The sequence below is a fragment of the Polyodon spathula genome, chromosome 60, assembly GCF_017654505.1.
Source record: "Polyodon spathula isolate WHYD16114869_AA chromosome 60, ASM1765450v1, whole genome shotgun sequence".
In the NCBI taxonomy this organism is placed as follows: Eukaryota; Metazoa; Chordata; class Actinopteri; order Acipenseriformes; family Polyodontidae; genus Polyodon; species Polyodon spathula.
Genome location: NC_054593.1, coordinates 957,426 through 981,879, shown reverse-complemented (window position 1 = coordinate 981,879; position 24,454 = coordinate 957,426). Strand labels below are relative to the sequence as shown.

Genomic DNA, 24,454 nt, shown 5'->3' with positions numbered 1-24,454 from the left:
AAGCTCTTGTAATGCTGATAGCCTCGCGACATTCTCAATCTGTTGAGAGGGGTGGGAGAAGCACAAAGGCTCGTCCAAAAACGTAGTGCAGCATGTGCTCCTACTCAGAGATCGCCGAGATTTGGTCGGTCGTTTAGCCCAAGACAATCTCAGATCGGCTCAGCACCGACAACAGCAGCATTACAACAAAAATGCATTGATTCAAATCTTTCGACATGGAGACAAGGTAATGCTGCTGCTTCCCGCCTCAGAATCCAAACTATGTGCTAAGTGGCAGTATGGATGAAATGATTTTTCGATAGTACGAAATATCGTGATTACGAATATACGTGATAATCGTATTTTAACACTTTTTATTTATTTGGTAATCGTAGAAAAACGATAGTCACATACTCACTAAACGTGGCTGGAAGCAGAACTGATGCTTTTCTCTCCAAATATGGGTAAAAACATTGTATATTAGGGCTGCTACGATTAAATTAAAAAAAATATTTTTCGATCTATTCCATTCCTCATTATATACATGGATATAAATACTGGATAATCGATTCAATAATTACATTTTTGTAACGCGCTAGTTAACAACATTAAACTGCGCCGAACACGCTGCCTTGCTATTTACAGTATTTCTGCCACAGACAAGCAGTGTGCGTGCTCTTCTTTTCCTGCTCGTGTTAACTAGCATCTGATTTGATGGTCCCGTCCTACCAGAGAATCAGTTTTGAAAATTCTTTGTAAGTATGCCCCTCAGTGTATTCAATGGGCAAAAAAAAAAAAAACGAGTCACCTTGTCGACAGGCTTATATTCCTGGCACAAAGCCTGTAAATAAATTGTGCACATTGAAAAAAACTTACTGTATAAAGTTTGCGCTGCTTTGGAGTTTCAAAATGAACTGTTATATAATGAATATTTAACAATATTCAATAATGTTAAAAATAAATAAATAAATGATCACTGGTATTATTATTATTATTGTTATTATTATTATTATTATTATTATTATTATTATTATTGTTTTAGGCCAGGATTCCTGGGATAGTGAAGGTTAGATGGTACAGTATTAAAAAGATGCAATGCATGATGCTGCAGCTGTCGCTGAATTAAAAAAAAAAAAAAAAAAAAAAAAGGTTTTTCGTTAATCTGTTTGGAGTAAATATTTTAGTAACAGTCCTGTAATATGTTAAACTTGATAGGCTTGTTGCGAATGCTATTTTTTTCCCCTCTTGATGCTACCAAGGCTTAATTACCCCTTGCATTCAGTTTAATTTATTTTAATTTTGATTAAAGATTGACAAAATTTTGACGTGTAATATCATTGAATATATAAATAAATCTCTGGGATCACACGTAAACTACATCTGATTGACAGCAATGTTACAGAAACAAAGACAGGGGTTTAAAACAATTTCCCATATAAAGTGTCATCAAACACACACCAACATACAGTCTTGCAAATAAAGCGGTCAGATAAAAATAAAAAGCCATGCAGTGAAACTCCCCTTTAATCAAACTGTTGCCCTGTCTTATTTTTGCCTACTGTCAATCAACAATCAACTTCCTTCCTATGACACTAGTGTAAATGAATGTTGGGTTCCTGAAATATTTGTATCCCACCCACAAGCATGTGTGTGATGTGTCCTATTTCTTTGTGAATTCTGCATGTATATTGTGAGTAATGTTTGCAGGCTGTCCTCATGATTTATTGCAGGTGAGACTGGACCTGTTGGAGGGGACTGGGTGATACAAGTTTTGGGTTAGGGTTAGTTGAAAGTGCAGGAATATAGACTTGTATGCAAAGAAAAATGACTGTTAAAAAAAGGAGGTCTCCCCCTCTGCCCCTGTGTTATTTTATATTTGTTTATTGTTTTATATTTGTTTATAGATGTCGGCGAATGTCGGGTGTTATTGTTTTGTAGCGTGGATGGAAAGCCATTTTTGTTCTCGTTAAATAAAATGGCGCATGCGCCACTGCACCGTACCTTTGTTTTTGTTGTGCTTCTGGTCTGAGTCACTGCAACGCTATTTCCATCCACAGTAACATTAAAAACAAATCCATCCTTTTTGCCAAAGGTGGTATCCTCATTCCATATTAACCAATCAGTGGTTTTGGAAACTTTCAGACCTCCCCCGCACGAGTCAGAGGAGGACTGTAGACAACACACGCTATGCCCAGTTCGGGCTCTGCGCTGTTATTTGGATAGAACAGCGTCCTGGAGACAGTCCAACCAGTTGTTTGTCTGCTACGGGTCCCGCTCTAGAGGTCAGGCCCTATTGAAGCAACGTCTAGCGCACTGGGTGACAGATGCGATATGTTTGGCGTATGAACAGACAGACTACCCGTTACCAGGGGACATTACGGCCCATTCTACCACGGGCCAGGCAACTTTGTGGGCTTTTCTTCATGGCGCCTCCATAGATGAGTTATGCAATGCTGCTACATGGACAGGTAGTCAGACATTTGAACGATTTTACTGCCTTGACGTGACAAACCGAACAAGACTCTCTGGGTTTTGCAGGGCGCATGCCCTTAGGCGTCATGTGGGCTCTGTTGCTATTGCCGTGGGGCTGTACTGTCGGTAATCTGGAGCCACGTTTCCCATTCGGTAATGGTTGTCATTCGTTGAAAGAAAACATTAGGTTATTACCATAACCCTGGTTACCTGAAAAGAGAATGACAACCATTACCCTTTGAGGTCGTGTCCCCAGCTGACCTCTGTTTTGAAAGAAAATGGCGATGTGTTACTGTGAGGACGTCCCTCTTCAGCAGGAGGTGGGCAGGACTTCCCCCTCACAGCAGGGCCCTGATAGGGCAGGTTTTGTATATTTGCTCAGAGATTGACTGTCAGAGAGACTCTTCCAATTCGGTAATGGTTGTCATCCTCTTTTCAGGGAACGTTTTCACTGTGTGTGTCTATATCTGTGTGTTACTGATTGGTTTATTATTTTTTCTTCAGATTAACGGATTGGTGTCAACTGGATCTTGAGTTCAGAGCGGACAGAAAGACAAGGCTGCCTCCCAGTCTCTCTTCACTGCCAATTATGTCTCCTAGACCAGTGCGCTCATTAAACTGGGACCAGTAAACTCACACACTGAGCAACTGCTTTTACAACAAACAATCCGAATTTTACATTATATAGCTTAACAAAATAATTTAATAAATGACCTGTTTGGAAGTTGCATTAGCTCTCATATGTAGTTTTGAAAGATGTTCTTGCAAACCTGGAGTTTACATAATAACTGGATTGAAGGAAGTTCTGTTTCTGTGCCTTGCACTCAGGAAGGCTGCTGGACTCCCCAGGTTACTTCACCTCTGCAGTATCTTCTGGATCATGTTACTGGCTCACAGCATGCCAGTCAGCAGAGTGAGCAGCAGCTGATTGGTTAATGACAGGAAAGAAGCCATTGAAGGTTGTGGGGACAATTTCACCCTCCAGGTTGACCAAGGAAGTGCAACACCAACTTAAACCATGGTTTACAAACGGAGATTTCTTTAAAAGGGTGTAGCACTGTAGCATATATCGCATTGTAAAATGAAAAGTCTACGTTCTAGCAAGCTTTGAAAGCCTGGCTTGTGCAAACAGAGATTACGCCAGGGTAGTACCAGAGGTGTTCAAATGAGAATCCATGTTTTTAAAAATTGCACATCTGAGAGCTGTGTAGCTAATGGAAGTAATGGACAGGTAACATTGAGGGAATTCATTTTTGAGCTACAGTAAAATTATTTTAATAAGAACTGAAACTGGTTTCAGTGGTCTGTAATCCTCATCATAGAAACTAAAATGAAATAAAATCAAAAACAACGGGCACAAATGGTTTATTTTTTTAGTATGCTGAATAAAAATGACAATTTAAATACATCTGAACTGAATCCACTATGTTTCTTTTAGTATTTCAAAATCAGACGAAGTAACTGTGCTTTGAGGGGGAGGTGGGTATGTAAATTAACTGGAGTATGCACAGACCTGCAATCCTGCTCAAATCCCCACTCTAAGTTTCAAACCAAGTAGAGATATCATCCATTACTATTAAACACGCAAGCTTAGAAATGCTAAAAAAAAACCTTAAATGACAAACTGAAGACACTGAGAAAGACTTCTAGTGGAAACGTTTGCCATTAAATTTACACTGAAGACACTGAGAAAGGCTCAGTGGGTTTCTGATGGTATTTATTTGCCCGACTGTGTGCCTCTGCAGGCAGGGTGGTGCTGGTGCACACTGAGCGCTCAGATCTCGCCGCTGCTCTGCTTGCTTTTGAATTTCTGGTACACCTCTATGGTGGGGAACTGCTCTGTGTACTTGGGATGGAAGATCTTGAGGATCTCCTGCAACTCTCCCCTACGAGCATCGTCAACTGCTGTGCGACCCCAATTATCCCTCACCTGCAGACAGGGAGAAGAGAGAGGGAGCAGGGGAGAGTAGGGGGTGAAAGGGAGAGAGACAGGGAGAGAGGAGAGAGTAGGGGATGAAAAGGAGAGGCAGGGAGAGGGGGAGAGAGTAGGGGTGAAAGGGAGAGGGACAGAGAGAGGGGAAAGGGAATGGGGGATGGAGTAAGGGGTGAAAGGGAGAATGGCAGAGGGGAAGGGACAGAGAGTGGGGGGTGAAAGGGAGATAGACAGCAAGAGGAGAGAGAAAGAAGGAGGCAGGGTGTCAGAGGAAGGTGAGAAGGAGACAGAGAGGAATAATGGAGAGGCAGAAGGCGGGGAGAGAGAAAGGGGTGGTGTTTGATACAGAGCCTCATCAAGCTTGCTGCAGCCCCACCTGTCTACTCCCTCCCTCCCTCTACCCCTCCCCTCTCTCACCAGTGGTGTGGATCCATAGTACAGCAGTTTCTCCACCATCTCTGGATCGTTGGCAGACACAGCTACATGCATCGGGGTCCTCGTGTCGTAGTCGGCCTCTTCCAGGTTCGTTCCCGACAGGAACCATCCGTGCAGCAGCTGGAAGTCCTTTGTGGCTACTGCACTGGAGGGGGGCATGGCCAGAACACAGGGTCAAACTGAGGGCACTTATACTAGAACAGAGTTTCTGGGGATTGCTAACTATAGCAGCTAGACTAGAGCAGTGTTTGATTGCTAACTATGGCAGCTAGACTAGAGCACAGTGTTTGATTGCTGATTATCAGCTAGATTAGAGCAGTGTTCAATTGCTAGCTATAGCAGCTAGACTAGAGCACAGTGTTTGATTGCTGACTGTAGAAGCTAGACTAGAGCACAGTGTTTGATTGCTGCCTGTAGCAGATGTTAACACAGCGGTTGGTATTCTTTTCACATTTTAGACTCACTTGCAGATCTCCAGACCGACTCTAACGGGAGGGAGAGCTAGTGAGGCCCCCTTAGCTCGAAGGATCTTTATAATATCGTAGTTTCTATGCAAGGAGTGAGAAAGACAAAAGCAATTCTTTGCATTAACTATCTCTCCTAATGTGGTATTGAAGACAGGTCTCTATCAATGCTAGGGGTGTCGATACATATTTTCTGAGTAATTGTAATGGCCTTTACGAGTTATTTGTGAGCAGGTATTAAATCAATCAAAGCATGCCTATTTATTAATGTGTTGAATTCAAAACAAGAAAAGCTGCCCTTCCTTCACCTTTACAATAGAGTATCAATTAATGGCAATTAACTTTTGAATGTTTTAAAAGAATTCAAGAGAAAGAAACACTCTCTCAACACAATCAGAGAGAGACACACCCGACATTCAAAAACATATTATAAGAGACACCCGAGAAACAACATATTAGCGGTTAGGGTCTGGATTAGGGGTTGGGGTTGGTGTTTCGGGCGTACCTGTATTTGATAGCGAGGTACAGGGGGGTACCTCCAAACCGGTCTCTCACTGTGGGCTCTGCCCCCCTGGCCAGCAGGAATTTGACCATGTCAGTGTTGCCGCAGATGGCTGCCATGTGCAAGGGGGTGGTGCCGTCATAATCACCACAGTTCACATCAACCTGCACGGGAGAGGGGGTAAGGAGGCACGTACTTAAAAGCCTTTCTAGGTGTCTTTAGTGTAAATTCAATGGCAAGCGTTTCCACTAGAAGTCTTTCTCAGCGTCATCAGTGTAAATTCAACGGCAGACGTTTCCAGTAGAAGTCGTTTACGGATACAAAACTCATACGTACCTGGCTTAGTATTTCCTGCAGAGACAGGAAGTCATTTCCTGTGACAGCTCCGCAGGCTAGAGATGGCAGCAAGTCTTCCAGCAGTCCTTTCCTCTCCTGCACAGACAGAGTTAACAATGACAGCCCTCCAGGAACGCTCTGTGAGCATTCTGCTTATATCAACAGTACAAGTTGTGGACAAGAACAGGCGTTTAATCCAAATTAAACCACTCAATTCAGAATGACTTCTGTTGGATATTATAATAGTATCAGCTGCAGCTGACAATATGCTTGTGTTACTCTTACTGCATTCGCTTGTTGGCTCTCAAATGTGCAGTTTCAAAAGTATTTTAACAACAGGTTAAAGAAAACTCTCAGTTTCCTCGCCAGCTTCCGGCGCCTTCTCAAGACATACCTGTTCAGACAGCATCTGTAAACCTCACAAATCTCCACTATACTGGACTAGACGGCACCCAACTGTACCAGTACTTGCATCAGCGTGTACTTGCACTAAACTGCGCCACACTTTGCTGTATTCTACATCTGCTCTCAATCATAATTATATTTTCTGTATCTCGTACTTGATTTTACTCTTAAAGGTAACCATATCCACGTTTTTTTTTTTTTTTTTTTGTAATTGCTATTCTTTGAAATAATTCTCATCTATTTATTGTACTGACTACTTGCTCTTAATGGAATTTACTCTTGTAACCAAATATTTGTACGTTTAACTGCTCTTAGTTGAAATCCCCCTGAAACGTAATTATTTAATGTATTTTTATTTTCTCTTATTTGAATGTGCTCTTACTACTGATTTTATTGTATTCTGTTACTGCTATTCTATGTGATACTTTGTAATGTGATATTTTATAACAACTGTAAGTCGCCCTGGATAAGGGTGTCTGCTAAGAAATTAATAATAATAATAGTATATTCTCTGTTGCAACTTCCCTTCCTCGCTCACCTCAGCAATGTCTTCAAGGTTACTGGCTGAAAGCATGTCAGTCAATAGGGGAGGCAGCAGCTGACTGGTTACTGATAGGAAAGCGGCCAGTGGAGGGGCGGGGCAGTTTCACCCTCCAGGTGGCCGATAAAGTGCGACGCTGTGTGAAAGCGTGTGCTTGACAAGCAGAGATATTTCTTTAACCCAGTGCAGCACCAGATGTGTTGAAATGAAAAGACGTGCTTTCTGTAAAGTGTGCTTTTTACAAACAACTTAGACGTGGACAGCGAATGTAAGTGTGAGTAAGCCAGCTCTGCTCAGTCTGAGCTTGGGTGCAAAACACTCTAAATACCTTTTGTCAAAATAACAGAAACCAACGCTTTTAGCTTATGGCGCCTGCAGCAAAAACAAAACAAAATAAAAAGACACTAGGGTAATCAAGAACATTATTTTTACAGTGCTTATTCCTCTGTGCGCCTTGCATTTTCATTAAGCTTATATTCAATATGAATCTAACTGTTTCTAATACAGTAATTTCGTAGCTGCTCAGTTCTGGTGGGATTTAGCTCAGACACTGGGCAGAGCAGCACGAGGCTGCAAGTATCCAAATCCATCAGGTTAAACAACATCAACAGTATCAATAAATAGAGCCGTCCTGATACAGTGAGTAAAATTAGAAACAAAAAGAAAAATGCCACAGTGTAAATGTATTGAATTATTAATTATTATTATTATTATTATTATTAATAATGAACTCAATATAAAAGTAACAATACGCATATAACACAACATGGCTACTTAAACTAAATAGCCACAAATTATACACCCAGAAGTGACTGAAATTAGCTGCTGCTTAAAAACAATGAAATAAATGAAAGTGCTACTTGTGACAGGATCCTGGATGTCAAGACTCACGGTTTACCCATGAAACTCATGGTTTTTCACAATTTTGAGAGTCTCACGGCTGTGCAATGGATAAGTTTGTTATTGTTTGCGAGTCTGTGAAACGCTTGCGAAATGCAATACAACTGTCCAAGCAGATATATTATTATTATTATGTTTTTCTTATGGGGGGGGGGGTCACCATGAAGAAGTGTACATTACCATTTTATATTCCTGTAGCCGCTACGCAAACTCACCCCTTAAAGTCCTTTCACACTGAGTGCGTTGCATCAAGGAGTCAATGTCCTATAGACCTTGTCCTATTTTTCTGTGCACGTCGGGCATAAATTTGTCTCTAACCAGTCACACTCCACCTCTCGTCCTCTCGTCGGCATGACAACAAATATCAACAGGTAGCCCCTACTATATTTCATAACACCGAGATCGGCCTAATGAAAATGAGTGATTTAAAACAGTAGATACTGCCGAAATGAAAAGTGTCTTTAAAGATAATGGAAACACATAGAGCTACAGTAACGAAAACAAAAAAAAACTTTCAAGGAGTTCTAACACAAAATGTGAGCCGAGGTGTTAAAAAATACCTCCATCTGAATTAAATGAACACATGTATATATAATGTATATAATCTTCATGTTTATGTATATTTTATATTATTTAGTTTTAGGACAGACAATAAATACACAAATGTCCTGTCATCAAAATGCTTTCTACTGTACTTGTTTGTGGAGAACAGCGTGAGTATAGAGCATGTGTTTCAAAAACAAACTGTATCTTTAACCTGAATAGTTGTATAAAGTTTAGTTTTTTAAGATTAAAAACTTCAACCGTAGCCTACATTTTAAAAATATGCAACACATTAATGTTCTGGTTAAAGTGCTATAGTGAACCACAAGAAAAGTCCTGTACTGTGGCTTGTTTTACTCAAGTAAAGTACTATACTGCTTCTTGTTACTCAAGTAAAGTACTATACTGCTGCTTGTTACTCAAGTAAAGTACTATACTGCTGCTTGTTACTCATGTAAAGTACTATACTGCTGCTTGTTACTCATGTAAAGTACTATACTGCTGCTTGTTTACTCATGTAAAGTACTATACTGCTGCTTGTTTACTCATGTAAAGTACTATACTGCTGCTTGTTTACTCATGTAAAGTACTATACTGCTTCTTGTTACTCATGTAAAGTACTATACTGCTGCTTGTTTACTCATGTAAAGTACTATACTGCTGCTTGTTTCTCATGTAAAGTACTATACTGCTGCTTGTTACTCAAGTAAAGTACTATACTGCTGCTTGTTTACTCATGTAAAGTACTATACTGCTTCTTGTTACTCATGTAAAGTACTATACTGCTGCTTGTTTACTCATGTAAAGTACTATACTGCTGCTTGTTTACTCATGTAAAGTACTATACTGCTGTTTGTTACTCAAGTAAAGTACTATACTGCTGCTTGTTTACTCATGTAAAGTACTATACTGCAGTTGCTTTTACTCATTTTGCACGTCTTGTGACTCAGATGTAGTTAAAAGTCAATGGAAGAGCTGGCGGGACCAGTTTTCTCGAAAAAAAGAGCAGGCAGTAAGAAATATATAACCATGGAAATACAGGCTACAAATGCAGTTTTTGGAGCAACATTTGGAAATAAAGAAAGAGAAATGTAAGCAATTTTCTCAGTATTTACAAAGAAATATGTGTAGATGCATTCTTTTTTAATGATTTACATGTTAAACCAGATCACATTCATACATTCACTGTTAAATGTCATTTTTTTAGTGTGTGGTGTATCCAGACTATTTCTTTGTTTTATTTATTTTATTTTGTCTCCACAAAAGGAGCAAAAGCAGACAGTATTTTCTTGTCATGACTAACTACAATTGTGTTTTTTTGGTTTTGTTTTTTTCGTACTCATGCTGTATTCGTGTTGTTTGCTTCACCCCCGGTGTGCACAGCTCTTAAATCTAGGTCAGTGGCATAGCTCTCAGCCATGTACAGAAACCTTGATCCGGCACCAGCACTTTCTCTGAAGTGGCCTCATCACAGTAAACAAAATCAATACCCCAAATTCAACTGTATGTCTGGGTAAACAAAATAACGATCAGCAATCCCCGAGATTAACTACAAAACCACTCGAGTCAGTCAGCATGACAGCAATCCCTGAGATTAACTACAAAACCACTCCAGTCAGCATGACAGCAATCCCTGAGATTAACTACAAAACCACTCCACTCAGCATGACAGCAATCCCTGAGATTAACTACAAATCCACTTGAGTCAGTCAGCATGTCAGTGATCCCTGAGATTAACTACAAATCCACTCGAGTCAGTCAGCATGACAGCAATCCCTGAGATTAACTACAAAACCACTCCAGTCAGCATGACAGCAATCCCTGAGATTAACTACAAATCCACTCGAGTCAGTCAGCATGTCAGTGATCCCTGAGATTAACTACAAAACCACTCGAGTCAGCATGACAGCAATCCCAGAGATTAACTACAAATCCACTCGAGTCAGTCACCATGTCAGTGATCCCTGAGATTAACTACAAAACCACTCCAGTCAGAATGGCAGTGATCCCTGAGATTAACTACAAATCCACTCGAGTCAGCATGACAGCAATCTCTGAGATTAACTACAAAACCACTCGAGTCAGCATGACAGCAATCCCTGAGATTAACTACAAAGCCACTCCAGTCAGCATGACAGCAATCCCAGAGATTAACTACAAAACCACTCCAGTCAGCATGACAGCAATCCCTGAGATTAACTACAAAACCACTCCAGTCAGAATGACAGCAATCCCTGAGATTAACTACAAAACCACTTGAGTCAGCATGACAGCAATCCCTGAGATTAACTACAAATCCACTCGAGTCAGCATGACAGCAATCCCTGAGATTAACTACAAAGCCACTCCAGTCAGCATGACAGCAATCCCAGAGATTAACTACAAAACCACTCCAGTCAGAATGACAGCAATCCCTGAGATTAACTACAAAACCACTTGAGTCAGCATGACAGCAATCCCTGAGATTAACTACAAATCCACTCGAGTCAGCATGACAGCAATCCCTGAGATTAACTACAAATCCACTCGAGTCAGCATGACAGCAATCCCTGAGATTAACTACAAATCCACTCGAGTCAGCATGACAGCAATCCCTGAGATCAACTACAAAACCACTCGAGTCAGCATGACAGCAATCCCTGAGATTAACTACAAATCCACTCGAGTCAGCATGACAGCAATCCCTGAGATTAACTACAAATCCACTCGAGTCAGCATGACAGCAATCCCTGAGATTAACTACAAAAGAAAATGTCAACATCTTGTCATACTGTGTGGTAAAGAACCTAGAAAAAAATACAACTGAGGGAAGCACCAAGCACCAGACATAATGGGCTGTGGAAGTTTTCCATGACTGGCTAACTGAAAAAGAAACATTGACATTGATTTAAACAGAACATCACACCAGTTGAAACAATGACCCAGTTCAACATCTACAAAGCCTAAACAAGAAACTATTATGGAAGCTAAGAAAAAAGAAAATATTATACAAAGCGACTTAAAACCATTTAGTTACTGTGGAACTACTTCTCTCGGTGGAAGGTGACAGAAATAAAAAGTATTAAAATAAAGTTTAAAGTCCTCGTTATTTACCAACAAGAACCCACTCCCTGACCCATTTAATAATATCAATAATACACTGCAGGGTGTGTGATCATGAGATATCACCTTTTCCTGGGGCGGTTGAAGGACTTCGTCCAGTGGTGATATTATCTCATAATAACACACACACCCTGTCGTGTATTAACGCTTAATTAATTTAGTCATGGTGTTTAGATGTCACATTCCTTTGTTGTCACTCTATTGATTTAGATATTCGGGTTGGATACCTCGGAATCCTTATTGCGAAGCCAGCGGAACTCCAGCGTTTCTCCGACCCAGCGAAGGAAGCGTTTGTCCCGGATAACCACTCCCGTGATGATCGGCGCTGCCATGACAACCTATCAAATCACCCGCACGGCTCAGTACACTTCAGAACACGTCGGGGTTTTGTTTGGTTTTTTGTAATAATTAACGCTTTATTGTCAGCAGCTGCTAGTGTGTATTAAACAAAATCTTAAATATCCGTGAATATATACAGAGACAAGCCGTGGCACCAGCAAGAGGGGACAATGAAAGTACCATTTAAAGTTTAAATAAATTTATTTACATAAATATATAAATTACGACATGAAACACACACACACACACACACAGTCTATATATATATATATATATATATATATATATATATATATATATATATATATGAGTTATATTTTAATAAAAAAAATCCATGCATCCATAATTCTGATTATTTATCTAAATAATCTCATAACTAATTATTTACAAATAATTTCTCGAGTGCTAAGTAATGTGGCGTTACAGTTTCTTAACATAGGAATGGATTTTATAAATCATCTGTGCTAGTCTGACCCTCAAAGTTTTTAAAATATAATTTAGATTTACATGGCAGTTAGTATATAAATACATTTCTAAAACGGGTCGCATTTTGTAATTTAAATACGTATGAGCTTTCAAAACGTATTTTTTGTTTCATACCGTTATTAATGTAATTATTTATTTGGTTAAAGTGCAATCGAGCCTTTCATTTTAACTTCAAATTACCACAGCGTGTCTATGTGTGAATTACTGACTAATATTTGTGATTTTATTACACTAGCAGGTGAACTGATAATGTATGGATGTTATTTTGTGAAAACAATAAAACATTAATATTAAAAAAAAGAAACACTACATTTTATAAATAACTAAACTACACTCCAAACTGTACCACATTCGTTTAGTCTTAATACCATAACAAACACACTAATTATAAATAAGTACCTTCTTTAATTTGTTAGAAAACGGTCTGGAACTGAAGTTTTTTTTTTTTTTTTTGTTATATACAGTGTTATTTGATCATTTAAAATATGGTTATCTTCAAAATGATAATATCAGCAACGGTATGTTCTTTTAACGAAGCGCCGCTCGGAACTTTCGCATTTTTAAATCCTAACGGTCTCTGCTCAGCTGAGTGGAACGTTCAGGAGCCGGTTGCCTAGCAGCGTCTCCCCCTCTTCTCTGCCCCGCCCTCTCTCCCTCTCTCGCTGCACAGGCTGGGAGTTCAGATTTAGCTTCGTTATATTATAGAGCGCAATTCTTTACTAACTTTTACAAATGAGCTGATTAGAGGCTTCGTGTTTTCAAGATGGTTCAGGTGCAGCCGGGCAGACTGACTGGAGCATCATTATAGCACATCATTGTGGTAAAAAACGTACATAAGCTGTAGTGTGTGTGTGTGTGTGTATATATATATATAATTAAAGAGATCTAACAGTGGAATTATATTTCATATTATATGGTTGGTTTAAGTTCTGTTATAAATACCTTTTGAAAAGTAAGACAAATAAAGCATAACAGCTTAAATGATCACACAATTGTAACGCAAACGTTATATTAAAACTGTAACTTTTCAAATAAAAAAAATGCTTATAACAATAAGTTAGAAGTGTAGTGTGGTAATAATTTCTGCTGATATGCTTATATATGGATCACAATCAGGGAGTTGTCATGGTTACACATGCTTTTTTAATTATTGAATTGTTGTCAAATGTGGTTCACATTAAGGTCGCGTATCAGCCTTTGTGTTCGATGCCTTTGCACAGTTATTTCATGCGCTGCTATGCCAGATGTTTCTTTAAATCCTTTGCTGTTAATTGTGAATTTTTGCGAGCTGCTCGATCAATTCTACATGCTATAGGCGTAATTTTCCCGGGACGTCCACTTCTTTCCATCGTTTTAGTTGAATTAGTCTTCAAATACTTCTTCATTATTGTGGATTTGCTAAGAGCACAAACTACTTTGCGTCAGTTTCTGTGCTTGTTTTACAGCTAATGGTTTTTATAATATTGCTAAATTGATAAGTAGTGGTTTCTAATTGATGAATAGTATTTTAACTAGCTCAATTAAGACTAACCTTAACTTACACAGACTTTAATTGAAACTTAATTATGTGGAATCTTAAAATACTTCTTATATAATAGTTTTCTCTAGTCAGATTATGGAGAACCTTGTTTACGACTGAAATGCTGTGCTAGGCACAACCTACTTTGATTCAGTTCTGGTCAAAGACGTGTTTTACGCACAGTCGTGTTTTACACGAAAACATGGTTTTTATAATATTTCCTAAATAACAGAGAAGAAGTAGTAGGCCACTCTAGCTCCAGTTTTTATCGGTAAGATTAACTTAGATACTCATTAGCTCAGGCAGCTTATTGTTAATTAATCTCCCCATATCATATCCGACCGGAAGGATAGACTAACCTTAATTTACAGACTTTAATTGAAAAGGTACCACAGGTCCGCCGGTTACGTTTAACTAGTGTAATATATTATATAATATTAAATCGATGATAAAAAAAAAAAACTGTATCAATATCGCTGAAATCAATACATCATAAAAGTAAAGACGAACATTTAGGAGTGGAGGCTTCATTGTGACAGGGAGAAAAAGGTAACGCTCTGCCTTGTTTGGCGTCAGTTTCCCAGACTTGCAGATCAAACAGCAGCTTTATTTGTTGTGAATTCAACACTGCGCTCACATCATATCCAGCCTCACAGGAAGATGTCCCGATGGAGACCCAGATACGCGGTCGAATTGTCTAATGTTTTGATATCGGATCCGGTGTGTTCAGGTCAAAAATGCCATTCACAATCTTTCCAGGACTCGCTGGTATCACTCAGCAAGATTGGCGCTGACTTGGGAGAGGGAACACAAGCGACAACGCTCTGTATAGGATTGCTATTATTTTGTATTATGAATATTGTTGTAATAGTGTTTATTATTATAGGGGTGGGAATTTCGAATAGTTTCCTATCTGAATACACAGGGTGCAACTTTTTTGTGTATTCGATTACCCGAACTCTGGTCCCTTACGCTACCAAGAGTAAAAGGCACATGCGTGTGCACAAGCAGACAGCATAACAGTGTAAGCCGGTAAAGTTTAGCCGGGTTCACAAAGTGTTCAAACAATGTCCAAGACGAGATTTCTTCCCTCTGTACCCTATTCCCTTAGGCACAGGTTTTTCCCTTTTTAAAATACAGAACTCAATGAGCAGCAGCAACGTCACAGCGCGTCTCTCTTCCAATTAAAACAACAGTAGCATAATATTGCGCAAACAACCAAATAATAATTTTTGCTGTAGTGTATTCAAAATAAAATAACACCTATTATATAGCAACCTAAATATTCTACATCTGTTTAATTCTCACAAATAACATTTATAAAATAATCTTATTAGTGCAAATATTGTAACCTGACCAAAACAATAGAAAATACATTCCAACATTACAATAGTTTAACATTACTAATTAACAACTAGCCATCAAGTACTGACATCAGATGAATCCAAGTCAAGTTACTTTGCTTATTCAATAACCTGTAAATAACTCAAAACAAGGATCCCTGGCTGTGCTTTTAATGGGCAGTGAAAATGTTGTCGTTACTCCATCCATTTAAAGAAAGTCGACAGCAGATATTTTACATTGAACTACAGTCCAGAGTTAAAAAATGGCTAATTTCACATAACGCACAAAAAAGGACTTTAAAAGAGACTGCTGTCAAAAATATATGGACATTTCATACTCTTAACTTTTATAGTATGTAATTGTCTAATATCAATTAATAGGAATGGAAATCGAATTTGAAATTGAAGCATCACATATACTGTCTGAAACATGTCTGTGTAGAATGGGAAGTTGTTTATTACTTCAGAATCACATCTACTGTACTTTTATGTCATGTTACACACACCTTATTGGCACAATTTCACTTCAATACAGTGAATCAGCACCTCCCCAGCTGGGTCACAATAACTACATTAAACAAGGTGGCTGTTATAACTAACATCCAGTTTACTTTTGATATCTCTGCCCTGGAAATACTCAAGTTAGGCAATACTTCACTAGCTCAGAAACTAAGACTGCCTTACCAATTAAAAAAGTGCTAAAGCATGTACAATGTTTCTCCAATATAAACAGGTCTCAATGCAGAATCAGGGTCTGCGTGATCCTGGTATATTAGAAGGTATGCGCCAAGCATAAAACCAGGTTTGTGATGCCCAGAATAAGGATTGTAAAAGGACTACGTTAACTCTGCACACACTACCATGCCAGCACTGACTACAAACAGGCAACAATGGGAAACGTGGGTGGCATGCAGCATCTCCGTCGACATGTGGATGTGAATGATGCAAGGCACACCCAGCAACAGCAACCCCGACATAGGCGAAGATATACTGAAAGGGTGCAGCGGCCTCGACACACATATGAGGAGCTAGGCAATGAGCAAATCGTGTCCAGGTATCGTCTCGACTCATCTATGCCACATGCTGTATGGCGACCTGGCTAGAACAAACCTGCGCAGTCATGCCTTGTCTGAGCAATTGGTAGTGTCTGTCTCTATGTGTATCCTGGCTACCCAGACCTTCCAGAAGGTAGCAGGTGATACAGCAGTGTCCCGCCACCTTGACAGGTTCATAACCGCGTTGCTGCGACGTGCTGAGGAACATATTAAATTCCCCAGTACCAGGGCAAACAGAGGAGATAATGCAGGGTTTTTATGAGGTTGCGAACCTGCCGCGTGTGGTAGGTGCAATTGACTGCACCCATATTGCTATCTGGGCACCTGTTCCAATTGTCCTGTTCTATCAGGATTCCAGTTGTATTCGGAATAGGGAGAAATTTGAATAGCTTCCATGCCATGTAAACAGGGTATTCTGAAAATGTGATACCGAATACCCCTTAATATTATCGGAATACTAGCCCTTCTAGACACCTTATTCAGAAAACCAGTTTTTTTTTCTAGACACACAAGTCGTTGTTTTATAATCTATAATATATAAGACAGTGGCTTGTGTGCCCAGCAAAGCCTTTGCAAAAACTGCACAAATACATTACTACGTGTATGAACCCAAACTGGTTGCCGACTATGCAATATCTACCTATTTTTTTTTTTTTGTTTGTTTTAGTTTTTTAGTAAATCAACAGTCAATACCAGGATAGATAGATAGATAGATAGATAGATAGATAGATAGATAGATAGATAGATAGATAGATAGATAGATAGATAGATAAATAAATATATAATTTATTTATTGTCCTTTATTTAACTAGGTAGTCACATTGAGATTAAAACCTATTTTACGAGCGAGACCTAACCAAGCAGGTAGCAGAAAGTCAATCGGACAACAAGAACAATAAAATACAATTTAGACACAGGCAAATCAAATTTAAAACAATAATCAAAATACACAAAAAGTAGTCAACTATTTAAAACAATTCCAACTCTCCGTCACGAAATCATGCAGTTTACTCTTAAATTGCAATAAAGATATCTGGGTCTGCAGCTTTAGTTTGGACTGGAACTCATTCCAGGACCATGGGGCATAATAAGCAAAATAAGCCTCCGTACACACATCGGGGATTTTAAAATGCAAAAAAGAATGAGATATGAGGCTATGGTTACTATGGGAAGCTATAAGCTTTTCATTTAAATAAGTATATTCATATAATTTACATTGAATAGCCTTATATATCAGAATATACCAGTGCTTCAACCTGCATAAAGCCAAAGTCCAGCCTACCAAATCGTATAATATACAATGATGAGTATTCAATCTTGTATTTGTATTGTACCTCAATGCTGCATGATATAGCGAGTCCAGTTTATCTAACGTTGATGGTGATGCAAACCTATATACTTCATCACCATAGTCAATTTGCAGCAAAAACATACAAGCAATAAGCCTCTTTTTTTTTTTGTTTCCATAATAACATATATAACACGTTCATATCATCGTGATGTTTATAGCGTATTCCCGTGCCCAACAGACGAGTGTGGAAACATGCGCTCACCTCTGTCCAGCACACTGCCTTCCTTCTGTTCCTTTAACACGGTCCTATTAGCATATGGTAATGCTTCGGTAATTAGAAACATGAGATGGAATTATTTTGTTAGCGTAGTTACTGGCTCCTGAATTGGCAAAAAATTAAAACCCGATTTGACAAAGTTTTGGTTACAACCGGTTACTAGGAACCAGACCAGCACTGATGAGCTGACTGGCTCCTCCAAAGTGGCAGTATTTCTAGTTGCAGTAACAGTTACATTATGACAACTGGAAATACTGGTGGAAAATCAAGTACAGCAATCAGTCACATATTCAACTGCGATGGGACCAGAGTAAGGGCAAATATGTAAAAAGCTGGATGTTGTGGGCTGACCTGCTAACCCATCTGCTTTTTGTATTTTAGAGCACTAACGGGACGCTCGGGAATACTTCGGAGGAACGACAACCCTGAAGTGCAGGGTTTATTACCCCGCGTGTCTACCATTTGTAGATTTTATTTTTCATTTTAACATTTTGGACTTTTTTGTCTTGATCAGTGGCAAAAACTCTTTTCACGCTCAACAGTTTCCCGTGTGTATCAAGGATGGTCCACCACCCAAAGGACATCCAGCCAACGGCAGGCACATAGTCGAAAATGGCTCATTGATGAAAGGCCAAAGGAGGCTGATGCGAATTATGCAGAGCAATAGACAGGCTACAGTTAGTCAAATGACAGTCCAGTACAACATTGGTGCCAAAAGATCCATAAAAGAATGCACAACTCGTTTTACCTTGACACGAATGGGGTATGGCAGCCGACAACCTATCAGAGTTCCACTTCTTACAGCAAAACACAAGAAATTGTGGTTGCAGTGGGCTAAGGAACGAAAACATTGGACACTGGAGGATTGGATAAACACTGCCTGGTCTGATGAATCCCGGTTCCTGCTGTTTCACGCTGATAGGAGGACTAGGGTAGGGAGAAAACCACATAAGTACATGCATCCATCATGCCGCGTGTCAACATTGCAGGCTGGTGGTGGTGGTGTGATGGTGTGGGGTGTGTTTTAATGACACACATTGGGCCCCTTGATAAAAGTGGAACAACGTTTGAATGCCACAGGATATCTGAACATCATTGCCAATCAGGTGCATCCCTTCATGGCAGCAGTGTATCCATCTGCTAATGGATTTTTTCAGCAGGATAATGCCCCATGCTGCAAGGCTAGGATTGTCCAGGAATGGTTCCACAAACATGACAGTGAATTCAGCTTACTGCAGTGGCCTGCGCAGTCACCAGATCTCAATCCAATTGAGCATCTGTGGGATGAGATGGAACGAGCTATTTGGAGTAGAGATCCACTACCAGCCAACTTGACACAACTGTGGGAAGCATTGGAGTCAACACGGGCCATCATCCCTGTGGAATGCCTTTGACACCTTGTAGAGTCCGTGCCCAGATGAACTGAGGATGTTCAGTGGGCAAAAGGGGGTGCAACTCAATATTAGGAAGGTGTTCCTAATGTTTTGTACACTCAGTGTATGTTTTTATATTACTATCCTATTTGTGTCTCTACTTTTTTGTGATTGGGCGCTGCAGATAGTGAGTAGTTTATGGTGCCCTCAAATCATGTGCTTTCAGCCAATCAGAAAGCTTGTGATTCCTGCAAGCAGACAGGGAGCCTTCCCATTGGCTGCCTGTTGTGGAAACAGCGGTATGATCTGCCAGGGGGCTGCGCGGTCTGCAGCCTCAGTGACAGGCAGGTTCCAGATGAGAGAGGCTGGAGTCACTAACAGGTGAGCCGCTCATCATTTCCACAATGGAGATTTATTTTTGTGCACAATAATTGTAATAGATTTTTTTTTTTTTTTTAACACGTGCCCTTTAATTTGTGTGCTAAAAAAGAGAGGCTTTTTTGTGGTTCATGTGCCAATCAATTTTTGTTAGCTAATGATCCAGAGAAAAACATCTCAGCCCCCCCCCCCACATTGGTATTTTTATCCTATTATCGAAAAATTCGTGATCCTGCAAGCAGGACAGGGAGCCTTTCCCCATTGGCTGTCTGTTGGAAACAATAGCGGTTTGATCCTGCCAGGGGGCTGCGCGTCTGCAGCCTCAGTGACAGGCAAAATAAGAAAAGGTAGGGCTGGACTCCACAACAGTGAGCCGCTCGGCGAGTTCCACAATGGAGATTAACTTTTTCTGGGCACATAATTGTAAATAGATTGTTCTGTTCTTTTCCTTTGCTTTATAGATATCAGCCCCCCCCCCCCCCCGTATTTATTTTATTTAACCGTTTTTAGAAATTGGAAAACTGGAAATATTGTTTGTTCTTTTCATTTGTCTGTTTTTTTTAAATCTAGAATTCGAAAATGAAGAAAAAACAAACATCAAACCGCGGTAAAACTCCCCATTGACGTTTTTTGTGCAAAAAAAGCAAAAAAAAAAAAAAAAAAAAAAAAAAAAAAAGTAATTTAATACGCAGCTCCGTACTCTCTCTGCAAATTCGTTGCAATTGACCCATAGTTGCAATTGAAAATAGTGTAGTTGCTGTTTGTTACAATGGGGAACAACCTCAGAGGTGACTGTGATGTCATGATTTACACTCCTGATTGGGCGGGTTTTGGCGCGTTTTCAGGAAGAAGTGGGCGGGTTTTTGTAAAATTATTTGGCAGCGCTGAAGGGGGAGCCGCTCAGACACTGAGGGAGAGCAGAGAGGAGGTAAGCGAGGCTTTATTGAGTTTACAACGTGTTTTCAAACTACAGAAAGCTGTTATCTGGTGTTATTTTGGAAGGGCCGGGTTGGTGTGGGTAGGAGCGCTTTGTTTTGTGTGTGTTGTGTTTGTGAAGCGGCGGGCCCAGTGCTGACAGATTGGCGGGTTTCCAGACAGGCTGAGGTTGGTTTGAAAGCATCTCGCATGTAAAGATTGCATTGGCCGGTCCGCCTGGTTTTTGTCGCGCATGTTTTGTTTTTTTTGTTCCCGAGACAGCGTGCAGTCTCGCAATCTGAAATCGGAGTTCAGGAGCAAAGATCGGGGATTTTTAAAAACGAGATCAAATATGTTTTCAGTATCAAATAATTATTTCAGTGACTGCGGAGTGCGTTCAAGTGTAGAGTAATGATTGTAACAGGAGCGCTTTCTAAAACGTTAACACTGCGCTGATCCCATTGTTATACACCCTCCCGACACTGGCTTTCTGCCCTTTTAATATGATTTGAAATATACTTTAAATAAGGCGCGTCTTTGTTGTCTTTACTAGTTTTATTCTGTTGGTATAATTTTAAAACACTGAGGGAGACCTAGATTCTAAACTCGATCAAATTAGTGTTGTGTGTTTTTTTTTCTTTTTTTTTATATTGCTTCGCGAGAAACCGGTTTAAAGGCATAGTGTGCGCAGGGCATACGTTTCGCTTTCTTTTTTCATTCAACTTTTTTTTTTTTAGCACATAATGCGCGTTACAATACAATTAATCTCTGTTATTGTCACAGATTTAAAAAAGGGGCTGTTCACTTGCTTTTAAATTCGGTTTTCAATAGATCTTTTCCAGGACTCCTGTGCGACTCTTTCTGAAATGAGCAATACTATGCAAGTTATTGTTCTGCGCACAGAGGTGCCTCAGATCAATACTGGCAGTAACATTCCAAACAGTTAAACCTCTTTTTAATAAGTAAAAATAGTATCAGGGCAATTCCATGAAAAGAAACGCTGCATTTATCTAAAGCCTGTCTTCCTGTATTTGTACTGAAGGGTGTGTATCAATGCAGGCTCTATTATTATTATTGATCTCTTTGTGCCTTTACTTTACAGGCATTTAAAGTTACTGTTAAAGCAACATTTTCAGAAGTCACACATCCTGTAAATGTCACATTTTGACTTTGGGTTTGTAACACCAAGTTCCTGTTACTACATTGTCTTGGGATAAAGGGGAATATTTTAGTGATTCAAAATAATGATGTTTAAATAAAACCAAATGTCACAGCCCTAACATTTCCTTGGTAAAGTTTCTATAAAAGTTGTGTACTGCATTATATATTTTTTCAAACTTTCTCTGCAAAGCTAACTTTTTAAAATGTATGTTATGGAATAAAAATGTTGACCCTTAATAGTAAGTACCCAGATTAATATTCTGGACGTGGCTGTTCTTTGCGTGACTGGTAGTAAGCTTGATGAGATTGCAAAGTAATCTTCTCATGCACAAGCTCAATATTAATTGTAATCACTAAAGGGCACCATAGCACTTTGTCATGAGACCATATGAACAGATCACAAGACCAAACAATCCTGTCGCTCATTTTAATGGGGATTAAAGTGTTTTCTGTCATCTGCTGATCTTACACTTTTTTTTGTTCATGTTGACGCTCCTCATTAGTAAAACGTCCAGCACTGTGACGTGCCGCTCGTTAAAATGACACAGCTAATGGCAATTTGCTGAAAGCATGTGTCCACTGCATGCAAGGGTTATTTTTTGAAATGTTTTGTAATTCATTGATTTACTGTAAGATCAACCAAATAGACATACCTTTAAACTGAAGTGACATTGTGTTAGTTCAGTCACTTCATTCAAAGCACTTGGATTGCACTTTGCATTTTGCAACGCATTATTATAACCATTCAAGATGCATGCTAGGATTACTCAGGGTCAGATGGCAAAGTTGCAAGAGCTCAGAGGCAAATGATTGGATTTGTCCAAAGAGGAAATGTCTTTATTGCTATTGCACTTAACACTGTACTTAAACAGTGCATAAAATACAGCACCTGAACAGTTAAGAACTTGTGCAAAAAGAAATAAAATACAATAAACAAAACCTTATCCTGTACAGGCTTGAAATGAACAACCTGGCTTCAGCAACCAGTCGTTCACTTTCAACAGCAAGCACAGCTCACACAACCTTCTCAATTAACTCCTCCCCCTCTACTGAGACAAGCACAGCTGGGACAACCTTCTCAATTAACTCCTCCCCCTCTACTGAGACAAGCACAGCTCGGACAACCTTCTCAATTAACTCCTCCCCCTCTACTGAGACAAGCACAGCTCGGACAACCTTCTCAATTAACTCCTCCCCCTCTACTGAGCCAAGCACAGCTCGGACAACCTTCTCAATTAACTCCTCCCCCTCTACTGAGACAAGCACAGCTCGGACAACCTTCTCAATTAACTCCTCCCCCTCTACTGAGACAAGCACAGCTCACACAACCTTCTCAATTAACTCCTCCCCCTCTACTGAGACAAGCACAGCTCGGACAACCTTCTCAATTAACTCCTCCCCCTCTACTGAGACAAGCACAGCTCGGACAACCTTCTCAATTAACTCCTCCCCCTCTACTGAGACAAGCACAGCTCGGACAACCTTCTCAATTAACTCCTCCCCCTCTACTGAGACAAGCACAGCTCACACAACCTTCTCAATTAACTCCTCCCCCTCTACTGAGACAAGCACAGCTCAGACACAACATTCCATTATAATAATAATAATAATAATAATAATAATCTTAAATCTTTATTTTTATATAGCACCTTTCATAGTGGACCACCATCACAAAGTGCTTAACAAGATATGAGCCTAGGGTGTATGAACTATGCATCACACACAGCCTCTCATATTCAAATATACTTTCAAATCTTAACAGTGACATTCAAAAATCCCACAGATGAATAATAAGTGACAGCAATATAAATAAGTGGCTAAAAATCACAGTACCCATCCAAAACTTATTACAATTCTAAAAATATTCATTTAAAAACCAACAAGGCTTCCCTCCCCATTGGTAAAGTCTCAGCTAATACCTAGTACATAGAATATGGATCTGAAAACTGCCTGTGCCTTGTTTAGCAGTAATACGGTAAAACCAAGGCTTTAACAGAGCCTCCAACCAATATGGCACCAAGAAGCATTGCTGCCGCTCAGAGCGCGCTGTTTCAATGCAAATTAAAAACTTTGAACCAAGTTTGCCAAAGTTAAGGTAAGTGCACTTCAATTCAGTGAACATAAAACTAATTACAGACGCTAACTTTTCCACGCAATTTAGACAACGTTAATTATAACCCGATAAATTAATACAGGACTTGTATTTCTTTACTACAGTAATTTCATGCCGTCCTCGTCATTCTCTGAGGGAGAGATCAGCGTTCAGCCTTTAGCTTCTTTTTAACCACGTCTAGTATTTATTAAATCAGTTACTGTATGTATTTGTCCCCCCCCCCCCCCCCCCCCCCCACAGTGCTGTAAAATATTAAGTGAGGGTGTCACCCTCACAATGAACTTGACGTTTTTATTGAATTTACTTCTGTGCCAGTTTACATGTTTTTGTTTAATAATTCAAGTTTAGTCTCAGTTTAACTGCTTGCAGCCTGTGTCTCCCCTCTCTCTCTCTCTCTCTCTCTCTCTCTGTTTTTGTCTGCACTGGTGTTCTCAGCCCGGGAAAGGAGCGTGTTTGTAATCCGATTGGCCGCAGTGCTAAATAAAGAAATAAATCAAGTTCCTGTTGTAGTGTTTCTCCCACTCTGCCTGTGCTGGCAGGTCGTGGTAATTTTATCAGCAGTTCAGAAAGCATTCAGAGAATACTGCATTCT

At 39.7% G+C, this 24,454-nt stretch overlaps 1 protein-coding gene and 1 long non-coding RNA gene across 2 annotated transcripts in view; one reads left to right on the top strand and one right to left on the bottom strand.

Moving 5' to 3' along the window:
- Positions 1–3,807: 3,807 nt before the first annotated feature.
- LOC121307888 (L-asparaginase-like) lies at positions 3,808–11,944 on the bottom strand. Its single transcript, XM_041240205.1, has 6 exons — positions 11,840–11,944; positions 6,122–6,217; positions 5,789–5,949; positions 5,284–5,367; positions 4,802–4,964; positions 3,808–4,381 (listed from the first exon to the last, which is right to left on the bottom strand). The coding sequence occupies exons 1-6, from the start codon at positions 11,942–11,944 to the stop codon at positions 4,226–4,228; spliced, it is 765 nt and encodes a 254-aa protein (XP_041096139.1). The 3' UTR covers positions 3,808–4,225.
- Positions 11,945–20,418: 8,474 nt separating this feature from the next.
- The window catches only part of LOC121307901, a 25,844-nt gene continuing 21,808 nt past the window's right edge, over positions 20,419–24,454 (top strand). Inside the window, exon 1 of the long non-coding RNA XR_005948397.1 lies at positions 20,419–20,601. This is a non-coding gene — a long non-coding RNA (uncharacterized LOC121307901). The remainder of the gene's footprint in view (positions 20,602–24,454) is intronic.

Excerpts from the sequence above, each read along its gene's own strand:
- LOC121307888 (XM_041240205.1), bottom strand. The coding sequence starts at position 11,944 with ATGGCAGCGCCGATCATCACGGGAGTGGTTATCCGGGACAAACGCTTC. Across the intron at positions 6,218-11,839 it reads TTCGCAATAAGGATTCCGAG|GAGAGGAAAGGACTGCTGGA; the intron begins GTATCCAACCCG and ends CTGTCTGTGCAG. Across the intron at positions 5,950-6,121 it reads TGCAGGAAATACTAAGCCAG|GTTGATGTGAACTGTGGTGA; the intron begins GTACGTATGAGT and ends TCTCCCGTGCAG.